Source organism: Fusarium redolens (assembly GCF_020744475.1).
Source record: "Fusarium redolens strain MPI-CAGE-AT-0023 chromosome Unknown BKA55scaffold_1, whole genome shotgun sequence".
NCBI lineage: Eukaryota > Fungi > Ascomycota > Sordariomycetes > Hypocreales > Nectriaceae > Fusarium > Fusarium redolens.
In genome coordinates, this window is record NW_025763664.1 from 240,789 (window position 1) to 253,272 (window position 12,484).

A 12,484-nucleotide genomic window follows, 5' to 3' on the forward strand; every position below is an offset into this window, starting at 1 on the left:
ATTAGAAAATATATAAAGGTTTTTAAAAATATAAATGGTTATAAACTCTCTCTATACGTTTAAGTTTATAAGAGGGTTAATTTTCTTGTCTTATTGCTGTAAAAGTCCAGCCTGAAAGTGTTTTTACCAAGTAATATAAACTATATGCCTAAAGGTAAGAGGGCTAGCTAGACTACTTACTGTTGAGGCAATATTAAATTAAGCTTCATACCTCTTTTGCTAGTTGTTATAATAGTGTTTTTACTATAGGACTTTTGATGTAACAAACGAAAGACCCTGAAGTGGTTTCTTTACTCTCAAGGTCATGCCATCAACATGCCGGTCTGCAAATTGCAGCAAATTGCCTTTCATTCTCTCACAGTGAGTTTCCATTGGCTCTGCCGTCTTCAAAAGCTGCGAATAGAACATCCTCAGCTCCAGAGTCGTTCTCGTGTCCAAAATTTCGGAAAATCCGTAATCTCGAGCTGCCCAAGCGATTTCGGGCACAGCAGACTCTACAGAAACATCTTCCATAACAAGAAAGTGACGCAACTTCCAAATGGACGGTCGAGGAGTCTCTGCCTCGATAAATATGCGCAGACGATCAAGGAGACAGTATTCAACGGTCATATATGTATTTTCGGCTGTGAGCTCTGGCCAACACTTGTTGAAGATGGTCATCAGCTTTCCTCTTTCCCACGCCTTCCAAAATTCATTAAAGGTACAGACAGGATCTCTTCTCTTTACGAATTCCGCTAAGGTCTTGGACTCGAGGCTCTCTGCGTATTCCAGTTGTGATGTCGATCCGAATAGCATGGTGTTGTACATTCTACCTAGTGTGTCTTCCTCGTGCTGGTCCTTGCATACGACGAACCCAAAGTCAAACCAATGACAGACGTCCCGGTTCATTGGGGGTGGGTATCCGTTGACTATGGTCATGGAGTAGAAAGCAAAGCAATGCATCTTCGAAAATGGAGTCAAGTCAATGAAGTCTTTGTTTTGGTCCTCTGGGGCTAGATACTTCCGGGCTTTGGCCTGCATGTCTCGTACCTGCATCATAGGACTTGGTGCTTGGGGAATAGACTCATGGCCAGCTGGTAGCTCGAAGCGGTTTCGGTGTCTCAAGAACCAAGGGAAGTAGCTTCCCCTGTTGTCTTTAGGCAACTCCTCGAATTTCTTGGCTATCCTTGTGACTAAATCTGCATTTCCGCCTGGCTCCGACCGCCACGCGTGAAGAACTTCACGCGTGATACGGAAATGATTGTAGTGTAAGAGCTCAACGAAAAGCCCGAACAGATGTGACTCTTCATGCGAGCTTTGGCATCGGTCGAACCAATAGTCCTGTCGTACCTGGGGGTCAGTAGGAACTGTATCCTCAAGGATGTCCTGGTAAAGGTAGTCTGCCGATGTGACTTGACGCATGTTGCATTTGAGCAGATGTGATAATGGCATTTTGCGTTCGCAGTTCTTACTGCAGAACAGACTTTCTCGGCAGTGAGAGCACCGTCGAGTGGTTTCTTCCCAGCAGGTAGTACAGAGCACGATGGTCCTTTCTGTGAGCGTTTCATGTCGACTTTCAACTCTCGAGGCTTCCTCGTCTTGGACAGAATCCAAGAGGCTAATCAAAATCCTTCTTAGCATATAGCCGGAAATGTCAAGGAGAGTAGGGGAAACGTATTAAATAACGGACCTTTTTTGGGTGAATTGCCCATGAGAGTTTTGAGCTCGTTGACGATGGAGGTGCTCGGATACGGCGTTATTTTGATGGTAAACTTCTTGACTCGTCCCCAGCATGGAAATAAAACTGCCGCCAATTGTTGATTCTTTGACCTCTGGTCTTCTCTGAGCCGGTAAGATTGTACTGCCAACTAGCTTCTTTCGCATCCAAGATATCACTTCTCTCGCAGCACCGTAAAGTACCTGCTGTTCGTCCTTCCCCAGCTTGTCTCCAGGCGGAAGAGTCCAGCTATGGTTATACAACTTGCCGTGGCAACCGCGTATTTTTAACCCTTGGAAATATTGAAGAAACTTGGAACATAGCAGACAGGTATACCTGCTGCAACCAATGTAGTCGAATCTTGTCCCGTTAGTAATGTCGTCAGGGTGGCTAAGGATAAAAACTAGGAGCTGAATTTCAGCGTGCACTTCCCAAGTAGGCGACTTGAGTGCAGAAAAGTTACTGGTGAGTTTGTTCTTTGTCCATTTGTTCTTTGAGTTTGATGGCTTCATCAGTTTCTCGATCGCAGTATCGCTGAGCTGAATGTTGAGTGCATCAAATGTTTTGGCTAGACTCCATTCCTGGCTGGGCGGTTGTTTCTTGCGAGTCTTTGCTTTAACCATGGGAATGAGGGACAGGCCATCAAAACCGGATATTTGCCTTGCAGCTGTAATAAGGTCTTGGAAAGATATTTGGGGACGGCCCAAGAAGCCAATCTCTCGGTGTAGTTTCTCACCTCGTTGACCAAGATCATTAGCACGGTGATTTATCTATAGACAAGTCTCGAGCTACAGCCTCAATCGTGGTGGTAGGTATTCGTGTCTTATCACAGTGTGACGGCAACATAATCTGGCAATGAATCAGTCTTGATTTGCAACATGGCTACAAGCCATGGCGAGCTGAGTGAAGACCCAACCTCGAAACTCACACGCCATAGTGGACCTCAAGGTACTGCATACTTGGTTCTGGACCCAACTCTTGGGCTGAGGCTCTACTGCAAGGGCTAGATTAGGCTAGATTTCAACCTGCTCCATGAAAGTGGCGTCAAGCTGAACAACCATTATATAAATCATACTTCCCGTAGAGTCTCGAGTATAATACGCGCGCCAAATAGTTTTCAAAACAGCTTAGTTATAGGCAACTCATGGTTTTATTAGAAATGTATTAGTAATTGTTATGACTTTCCCTGTAAGTTGATCAGGGAGTAAACATCCAATGCCCGACAAAAAGCCAGCTCTCTGTTCTTTGAACTGATTATGGATTATTGTGTGGTTTATGCAGGGCGATATCTTGGTCAGGATCATTCGACTGGCGCCACATAAGCCATTGACTGTTGTCACTGCATTATAAGCAATTAACTTCAGTACCCCCCAGTGCCAGCTAGCCTAGCGGCATATGCGGCTCATTAACAAGATTCGATGGTATAGCTAGAGATGCTGTTTGTGTAGACAGGGCACAGTGGCGAACAAATTCCCAATCGTCAGGGAGAATTATTAAGATCCAAACAATGTAATTAACAATTTAAAGGCCTTGGATAGCTCTTGGTCAAAGGAATTTAGAGGCGCAGCCGATGCGTACAATCCACGATGCTTTGGCAAATGGTTAAACACTTTTCGCATCCACCCCTAGTCAAGAATTCCAACGTTGTTTACTCTACGGGGATGAGAAGGAGTATATGGAATACATTTGAGTTTGTGAAGAAGGCAGTCGTTCTCTGGCACCAAGCAAGAAAACAGCTTTATGAAAATCGAAAGTCTCACTCAGCGGCTCTGGCTATATAATTGAAAAGTACCTAAGTAACATGACCGGCAGGGAATAAGTGTGCTGAACAGGTTGGCTGACTGTTACAGTTTGCTGAAGACCCGGAACGGCGCTGCAGAAGACCATCGTTCGTTATCATTTCCGATCAGAAGTGCGTTGCCACTAAATCCCTAGCAGCCCGAATCGTGTATTCAACAAGCTCGAAGCTGTTTAGTCCAGAAGTAAAGTATGTATATTCTTTTCCTTGGAGATCATTAAACTTCTTATACCAACCATCTGATAATGCCTCAGGTCCCAGATGAGGGAAATAGTCGATCCTCCCACTGAATGCACGTATATCTGCAGCAATAAGATCTGTGCTAACAGCATAAGCATTTTCTAAGTCTTTGTTAATCTTGCTCAAATCACGAATAAGATGCCTCTTGACTCGGGTGACGCTGGGGTGCGCAGGGTCATCTGCCGAGTAGACGCTGACGATGCTGGACTCTGGATGCAATGGAGTTAGGTATACAGGTTGGCCTTCGGCTTTGAAAGGGTCGAGAAGGTCTGGAAGCTCCTGGGAGACAGTCAGGTTGTCGCCAAGCTTGCTCATGCGGACGGCGGATGAGAAATAGCTGTTGACGCCAACTTGTGCAAAAAGAGTTTTCTCAGCAGGCGAAAGCACCAGTCCTGATTCTTTGAGAGCTTGAGATGTGGGAGGGAATGCAATGATAATATCTGAGCAGAGCTGTGTCTTTGTATGCCGCCCATTAGTACTGCTGTATCGAATGCTTGGCTGACGGCTTCGATCTATATCAATCAGCTATGTTTATAGGATATGGAAATGTGACACATACCTATTCTCTCGATTTTAGCACTGAGATGAATTGGTCCCTTGATGGTCTTGGAGATACGTTTGAAGACCTGAAAAAAGTCTGCGTAGAGTTAACCATTGCCTGCAGCATGTCACTTGCTAGGGACGAGGTTACCTGTTTTGTAAGGCTGCACCGTTCCAATAAAACTCGCAATGATATCTGGTGCAAAGAACTGCAGGTAGTATAGCTGTGATTTTTGTAAATAATGCAGTCAAAGCAGTCGGTAGACAGCATATATAGCTAACTATTGGGATCTCGGTATAGGCGCCGTATCCGTAATTACCAGCACCGCGGTTGATAACAGAAGCTATAACGGGAAAGTTGTTTGAGAGAAGCCATTCTTTAGCAGGAACAGTAAATTCTTTAGGGACGCCATTCTGCAGCCAAAGTTAATACCATGCTGTGATGTGCGGGCAACACCAATGGACTCGCCTTATAGCCAGGGACTCCAATAGGAGCAAAGTCTTTCTGCCAAAGAGCAGAATACCGCGCCAGCTCCTCCTGCAAGGCCTGGACAACTGCAGGGGTTGGCGGCTGGTTCAAAGCCGCAGCTCCAGTCTTTGGGTCGTAATCATAGACGTATGCAGGGTCAAACTTATCGAAGCCTACCCCAGAGGAACTAACGACTTTGAAAGTCTCTGCATAGCTCGGGCTCTCTGTAAAGAGCACAGCGCCAAGCGGGAAGTATTGGCCACTTTGGAAAGCAGTCCATCAGTTGACAAATTCTTACTGGCACGAGTCCCCAGGGTGCGTTAAGGGCGGACTTACTCTTCATAATGTGACTGGCACTTACCACCAACAGTATCGCGTTTCTCAAATATGACAGTCTTGTAACCCTTATCTTCCAGTGCCTTGGCCGCCGTAAGGCCGGATACGCCGGCGCCAACAATACAAATCGGAGATTGAGGCTTTGAAGTAGCCGCTGCATTAGCCAGCGATGGCAATATCGCTATCAACGAAAGTAATCTCATAGCTACAATGTCAGACTGTTTAAGAAAAGAATGGACAGGTAGGACTGTGCGCGTCTTCGAGTTTATATTGCACCATAGCTTTCCGCTGGATGCTGGAGAAGTTAGGTTTTAGCGCTTACAGAGCTTGTCAGCTGAAAAAGGTCCATCCAACCAGATTCACTACTTTCAGACTATCGACTTACCAATGTCAGCCACAGATCTCACGGCAGTAACATTGCCGCTTACTCGCCAGGCGTTGGCCAATTGAGACACTGTAACTAATCTAGGGCTGGAAAGCCGCGTTAACGGGGTGTTCGGAAGCCGGAAGTTAAGGTCCCGTGTTCTACATTTACAGTAAGCGCTGACATTTATTGGGAGGGTTGGAAGAGTACAGAAAGTCTTAGTAGATAATTGACCTTAGCCAGTAAAGCGTCATCAAATAATCAAAAGGTAAGAAAAAGAAATAAGCAGCCATTTATACAGAATATCAAGCCACAGCTAAAGGGAAGTTATCTTAATGATATTTTTTAATATGACTTTGTTTCTAGTTATTTATTTCAGTGCTAGTAGCAACATGTGCTTAAAATCTAAGGCCCTCCCTGGTATATTATCTACTCCCACCGCTCCCACTCGGCCGTCAGATGAAAAATCATCATCCACGGACCCGCGTCCCTCACAGCAGCAAGTCCATCATTCATCTCGTTACGCATCTGCCCCCCCCCCCCCCCCCCCCCCATAGCCCCGTTTTTCGTGTCGTACCACCCAGCCTGACTGTTCCCGTGCAGGTTCCTGTCATTGAAACCCGCCAGGCTCTGGATGCCATCAGCACCCTGGTATATCAGTGAGCACATGCCCGCCGTAACAGCGCTCATCATCTGCGCCTCCTGTTGAACCCGCAGCAGCTTGATATGCGGCACCGTGTTGGCATAGACCGCATGGCGCTGGTGGGAGACGGCCAAGAGCGAGGTTGGGTCGTTCTTGATGGCGGCTTCGAGGAACTTCTGGCGCATCCAGGGGGAGTACATACAGCACATCCAACTTTCTTGGATGAGCTCATTGTGCACCACCATTTTCTTTATGATGCCCTCTATCAATGCTGCGTTCGAATTCTCTCCGGCTCCTTGGCTCCGGTCTTCGTCTCTCTCTGTGATTGCTTCCACGCAGTCATGGCGTATAAGACAGTCAAGCCAGCCGTACCATCGACGGTTCGTCACCTGTTCTTCCCTCGCGCACTGTGGAATCGCAGCATACCTGCGCACATTATCCGCATATCGCGACCAGACACCTACCTGTCCAGCTTCGTGGAGCTTTTGCATGAACTGGCGATAGCAACCAGCGCTTGGGTTAAGACTGCATAGGCATGGCTCCTCATTTCCCAAAGCCCCCATAAACTCGAGAAACTTAACCCTTCCCCATGCCTGGAAGTAGCCCGCAAAGTGCGCCGGGCAGACGACAAACCTTTCGGCGCCGCCGGACAGGGTGTACCACTTGCCGTTGGTAATATCCGGGGCCCACCCACTGCCAACTCGACGACTCCAGGGCCTTGCCCTCGCACCTGGGTAGCCTGAAGCGCTTTGTAATCGTGTTCACCCACTCCATAAACGGCATGCCGTTCTTAGAGTAAACGCCGAAAGATCTCTTGACGAAGCCAAGACTGGTATCGCACTTGCAAACCTCATTCTCCCCTGAGGTTTATCAGGACTTGTTGCGTCACGAGGGATGAACTCCCTTCGATACAGAGGACGGGGGAGCGGGATGTCTTCGAAGCATGCCTCGCATGAGATGTAGTTGACGCAGATGTAGTGTGTCTCCCGATCGATTCTAAACCACTTGTGTTTATCTTTGCCTGTCGCGCCATCGGCTCCTTTTCAGTCTTGAATCAACACTCTCCGCTTGAGGTAGCTCACCAGCGGTTGGACATCGCCAAGAGACTGACACTGGGGAAGCAGTGACACCGTAATACAAGGAACGTTGAAGCGGCAGCGTCTAGTCGTAGTATCGGTCTTCTTGAACGCAATTGAGAGCCTCGTCCACGCGATGAAAAGGTCGTGGCAACGCGTGCAGATGAGGAAGTCCGGAACCTCGGGGTTGTGATACCACGTCGCCTTGTACGGCGTATCATACCTCCCGCCAGGGAAGTCTTAGGCTACTTCATTGGGATTTCCGTCGGGTTAAAAGAGGGAAGCGGTCGTTCCCAGTCGTCTTCAACCCACCTGCTACCCTGCTGGACCTTGGGTCTTGGTGTGTTGTTATCAAAACTAAGGTCCTGTGATCCAGAAGGGATGCTGCTCAATAGGCCAGAAACCGAATCATTGCGATTCGCAATAGTAGTGTGGGCAGGCGAATAGGTGGAACAAAGATCAGCACTCGAGACTGGGGGCTTAACGGGGGTTGAAGGCTGAAGCGGTGGCGCTTGTGTATGATTCCTAGCACGGTAAGCTTTTGTCTCAGGCTCTATAGGCAACGTATATTCACCCGCAGGAGGCATTACCGTATGTTTGTACTAGTACTGAAGATCTAGAATTGCTTGAGTTCCTGATACTAATATTGAGTGGCTTCCTGAAGGCCCCCTTGTCCTCCAGCTCCATCGGAAGTGCCGAAAGGTTTATATTGTGGATGTTCTGGTGGCACATGTGTGCTTTGAGGAGTGTATCTTGGAGGGCGTTGCTGTGAAAGGTTGGAAGAAGGGACATCTTTTCTCTTGACAGTTAGTACAGGAGGCTGATAATAAGGAACTTGGGATGTGCTAGAATGACCTTGGAGAGTCTCTGCAGGGCCTAAATACTGACATTGGGTTGACTGAGGCGAGAGAGGCACAAATCCCGCTGCTACCTGTGGCGATAGCTCATGGGAAGTCGCAGGCTGATATGGTGGAGACATTGGTAGGGATTGCGGATACTGGTAGCCATGCTGTTGGCCCTGCAGATGTGCCTGTGACTGAGGATTTAGTTGTTGGTTGAGATGATGATATCCAGATTGCGACTTCTGGGTAGTCTACAGAATAGCGGCCCGCTCAAACATGTCTTTGATCGTTTTGGCCGCCAGTTCATACCCATGAACTTTCTTCCCGCTTCTTGGCTGGGTCGTATCATAAGCCTCTGCATGCATAGCAATGAAGAACGTCTGGCAATTTGTTTCTGTAAGTGATGCCAAAAAACTCAAGGTTCCTGCCTAATATGGGTTATTACTGCCAACCTAGAGACCTATCTTACACCGATCACACGATGGCGCATTCACTCATCGTCTTCATCACTTGCCGCTGCGTCTTCCTCAATCATCCACTCCATCTTGTCAAGCAACTTGGTATACTGATCCGTTTCTTCGTAATTCTCCTCTATTTCTTCCACTGAATCTTGCATGCACAATCTCGCTACCTTCAACCTCCAACTTATCTGCATCGATAAAGAAAGAATTAGACGGAGGATACGTGCCTATTGAACTTGTTCCCAGGCTTTTAGCAAGAGCTCGACTATATCGCCATGTCCTGCCATTTCCAAATTCTCCTTTATCACTTCGAAGTGATGAGACACTGACTCTAAGGTTGTGACAAGTGTTATCGGTCTGGCATTGGCAAGGAATATGGTGCTGTAACCGCCAAGGGTGCCACTTCAAGGACATGCTGCTCATTAGCTAGCATGAATTCTGACCCTTCCCAGCTCTCTGAGCCCGAATGTGACATAGAGAAGCTTGCCCATATTCCCAGCAAACAATAGGATAGCCACACCCTCCATTGTTGCTCTTTCCGCTTCCCCAGGTCAGCAACTTGAAGCGGCATCTCGCCTCCAAAAGTCTAGAAGTGTTACCATCTGTCGCAACGAAAGCTATCTTTCTGAATCTGGACACGTAAATCTCCTTTCTAGGTCTCTGGTGACCTCCGAGTCTGCCTTCAATTATGCCGGATTGCAACTTATCCTTTCTAAGTGGTTCTTGGATGGACTAACAGCTGGGGTATCAGGAACCGGTGCTCAATCCCCAGGATTATGCCAAATACTCAAAGCAATGGTATATGTTTCTTTCGGATTATTCAATTCGGAATGTTCGCCAGAATGATGGTGTTTTAGCCTACCAAGACAATATTAGGATATTCCGCGTACTAGAGCTATGTATATTTATAGTGTTATTAAGGATGCTTATCGTGGTTGGGTAACGACAGACGAGTTGTTATAGGATGAAAATGCTTTGATAACGATCTCTACAATGGCGTCAATGTCATCGGCCGTAATAGGTCTATTGAGATGTCGTCAAGAGAGTGACAGAAAAGATAGTTACATCCCACCAATTTCGCTTCCAACAAACACAATTCTGCAAACCATGATTCCCCATGGCTAACCCTAAAATCTGTAGTATGATCGGAGCTTTCTCTTCTTTACATTTGTGTCATCACCGCAATTACCCTGGCCATTGCTTTCTTCATCCATTATGTCTTTAAACTTCCTCTTACCCGACGGCCCACCCCAGACTTCCATGTCATCATCGTGTATAACTAGACGGTCAGCGAGAAACAATCTTTGTCCGACTTGCCAAACACGCAGCTTTCGGCTTCTTAGCTCTTCTGCGCTTAACTTATAGTCCAGTTCGGTGCCCGGTTCTACGCCGTGAAAGTCATAAAGATGGGCATGGACTTCCTCTAAAGATCCTAAAGGATATCCAACAAGGTGAGTCTTTGAGCAGGTACCGATGATGCAGTTGAATAAGGAAGTAAATGAATCGCTTTTGCCTCTGGTTTCCGAACAATAACTTGCATTAGCTTGGAACATAAAATGTGCTAGTGCGTCTCTGAATCTCAGTTGGGTCTCCGGGGGGAAGTGTTTTGTCCATTCGGCTAGTTCATTAGAGGGCCGAGGGAACCAGTAACGAACCGACTCGTCGAAAATCCTGATACGCTTATCAGAAGAAGAAGTAGCAAAGTCGATATCATTGACATAACATCGCTTTCCAAACTCGTGCCATGGCTTTAAGTGTCGTATGACAAAATCTCTGAAAACTGTTACGCCCCAAAGGTGTATCTGGTCGATCAAGGAAAGTAACTCCCACGCTCTACGCTCAGTTGACACCCGTCCGCTCCAGATCCTTTGGAAGTCCTATAGACTCGTGCATTAGTGCGATGATGGTTCAAAATACGGATTGGGCTTACATATACAGTTTTGCTCATACCAGACATGCCTGCATGCTCTCTTGCGAGTCGTGGCCGCCTATAACCAACCAGAATATGCCAATGAGCACCAAAGGACGTGAAGACAAAGACCTGGCTATTTCGACTGCCTTCGGCTTGGTATGCACCATCAAGCTCTCCAGGTTTCCCTGGAACCTTGCTTAGACGATCAAGCATGTCGAGGTATACTGATCCAGCAGAGCACGCTTGACGTCGTGCTTCCCGAGGATCACCACTCCATCCTTTAGCTTCATAGGCTGCAAATGGGAATACGAGACTTGATTTGCCCCAGCTGGGGTCAGAGTGGAGACCACAGTATCTATGAAGACTGAGTGCTTCCAGGCGATCACGATCGAGATCCCATTCGGCAATGGGGCTCTGGTAATCTCGAGGCTTGAATGTTGCGAGACCAAAAGTCGCATCAGGGATCCGTTTGATGAATTTTGATTCGCCAGTTAGAAGGCATGTAACAGGATGCCTTTTCTCTCGTATCGTGTGGTATTCATGCTTGTCGCTGGAATCGTTAGTGAAATCTCTGAGAGGAGGATTATGTCCCTACACGGCAAGTACAGGGTCATCTCTCATCATCCCGAACACATCCTGCCAAGCATCGGCTTCCCATGCATATTCGCTCTTAGCCCACTTCTCGTTTTGCAGAATATGTTTGACCATTGTTCTGGCTCTGACTCGGCGATCTTCTTCGCCAGCATCGTCCCAATTCTTGTCCTGCAGTGACGGCACCCATAGTTTATGGTCTGCTGTAATCCACGCGGGTGAATAGTAATGATGGTAATAAATTCCTCGAGCGTTCAATCCCCAATCATGCCCAAAGCTATCGAGAATAGAAGGCGAGATAAAAGCGTGAGGTCGTAAATAGCTTGCACAACACCGTTAGAACTCCGGCATGTCACTAAAATTGGAGGGTGTTGTACATATGAGCCCCAATGTAATATCTCTCGAGGTACTTAGCTTGCTCATGATCGGATTGACATAGCGTAAGTTGCATGTTGTATCTCGGCATGATTTGAATAACAGCCCTGCAGTCAAAGTCTTCGGGCTTACAGGCTTCTAGTTCTGCTTCCAATACCGGAATTTCTTCCTCCCATCGTCGCCTATGCTCATCCCTTGTTACATCAGGTGGGAAATGGATGAGGTGACGGCGCCGCTCAAACTCTTCATCGATGAGATCTGGATGTGCAATCCAAGGGCCATAGGGTTGTTTGATCTTTTGGCGAGGCACGATCTGTTCCGTAGTGACTGACGGTCGCAGCTTGAGAACTGGAGTTTTGGAACGTTGTTGCTGGGACTCGGATGACATTTTGTTCTATTGACAGTGTAATGAATGATATCTGCAAGACAATTTTCTAATGAGAATAGTTGCTTTAATGAAATACAACATTCTACATTGACCTGAACTCTCTATTTAATCTTGCTGATACATTTGTTGGTTAGAACGTTTCCTCTTTAGCTTGTTTCACTAGACGCTCAGTGGTCTCGCAGCCTGGCCAGACCAATACGGCGACAGTGTAAGGCGCGCGGTTAGAGTCAGCTCTCAGCCAGATTCAACTCTAAATAACATTTCTCAATACGGCAACGACTATTAGAGAAAATAGACTTGCGTCACTGCAGTACTTTCAGTATCTTACCCCTTCAATAGACTCTTGCCCTATTAGATAATCTGCTCTTTCTGAACTAACAAATTGCCATTTGCTTGTTAAGAGGGAAAGCTAATTCAGGTTTGTGTACACTGCCCCGGGCGTATTTTCTGAGGGGCACTTTTTTTTTTTTTTTTTTTTTTTTTTTGGGTAGGGGGGGCCTATAGGAAGAAGGCTAAAAGCAAATTCATTGCATAATGACTGTGAGACGAAGGTAAGACTTTGAAGTTGGTTCTGGCCTTGCCTGATTGTGTCTCACTCTAACCCTGAACTCTGCATCCCTAGATATAGATGCATCTTCTACTCAATGATGTCTCTTTAAACATGATCGAATCGACCGAATGAGAACAGGAAATAAACAAAAAACCTCAAAGCCTCGAAGCAAGAGTTGCTTGTTTCTGAATTCCGCATCTCCA

At 46.9% G+C, this 12,484-nt stretch overlaps 4 protein-coding genes across 4 annotated transcripts; all 4 read right to left on the minus strand.

Moving 5' to 3' along the window:
- Positions 1-243: 243 nt before the first annotated feature.
- On the minus strand, positions 244-1,401 carry BKA55DRAFT_498456 (uncharacterized protein; the record flags this gene model as incomplete). Its single annotated transcript, XM_046186550.1, has 1 exon — positions 244-1,401. One exon carries the CDS (start codon positions 1,399-1,401, stop codon positions 244-246), a length of 1,158 nt encoding a protein of 385 aa, XP_046055792.1.
- Positions 1,402-3,368: 1,967 nt separating this feature from the next.
- Positions 3,369-5,526, minus strand: BKA55DRAFT_731354 (uncharacterized protein). Its single transcript, XM_046201200.1, has 7 exons — positions 5,465-5,526; positions 5,080-5,396; positions 4,744-5,005; positions 4,557-4,688; positions 4,426-4,498; positions 4,294-4,371; positions 3,369-4,246 (listed from the first exon to the last, which is right to left on the minus strand). Exons 2-7 carry the CDS (start codon positions 5,280-5,282, stop codon positions 3,603-3,605), a joined length of 1,392 nt encoding a protein of 463 aa, XP_046055793.1. The 5' UTR covers positions 5,283-5,396; positions 5,465-5,526; the 3' UTR covers positions 3,369-3,602.
- Positions 5,527-5,872: 346 nt separating this feature from the next.
- Positions 5,873-6,763, minus strand: BKA55DRAFT_498959 (uncharacterized protein; the record flags this gene model as incomplete). The annotated part of the gene is made up of 1 exon (XM_046186601.1): positions 5,873-6,763. A coding segment is annotated over one exon (891 nt), but the record flags the coding sequence as incomplete, so codon positions are not given.
- Positions 6,764-9,437: 2,674 nt separating this feature from the next.
- On the minus strand, positions 9,438-11,796 carry BKA55DRAFT_600691 (uncharacterized protein). The gene is made up of 4 exons (XM_046196548.1): positions 11,346-11,796; positions 10,973-11,290; positions 10,396-10,927; positions 9,438-10,342 (listed from the first exon to the last, which is right to left on the minus strand). The coding sequence occupies exons 1-4, from the start codon at positions 11,729-11,731 to the stop codon at positions 9,593-9,595; spliced, it is 1,986 nt and encodes a 661-aa protein (XP_046055795.1). The 5' UTR covers positions 11,732-11,796; the 3' UTR covers positions 9,438-9,592.
- Between the last annotated feature and the right edge of the window lie 688 nt (positions 11,797-12,484).

Excerpts from the sequence above, each read along its gene's own strand:
- BKA55DRAFT_731354 (XM_046201200.1), bottom strand. The coding sequence starts at position 5,282 with ATGAGATTACTTTCGTTGATAGCGATATTGCCATCGCTGGCTAATGCA. Across the intron at positions 5,006-5,079 it reads TGCCAGTCACATTATGAAGA|TGGCCAATACTTCCCGCTTG; the intron begins GTAAGTCCGCCC and ends TGCTTTCCAAAG. Across the intron at positions 4,372-4,425 it reads GGTGCAGCCTTACAAAACAG|ACTTTTTTCAGGTCTTCAAA; the intron begins GTAACCTCGTCC and ends AACTCTACGCAG.
- BKA55DRAFT_600691 (XM_046196548.1), bottom strand. The coding sequence starts at position 11,731 with ATGTCATCCGAGTCCCAGCAACAACGTTCCAAAACTCCAGTTCTCAAG. Across the intron at positions 10,928-10,972 it reads GATGACCCTGTACTTGCCGT|CGACAAGCATGAATACCACA; the intron begins GTAGGGACATAA and ends TAACGATTCCAG. Across the intron at positions 10,343-10,395 it reads GTATGAGCAAAACTGTATAT|GACTTCCAAAGGATCTGGAG; the intron begins GTAAGCCCAATC and ends ACGAGTCTATAG.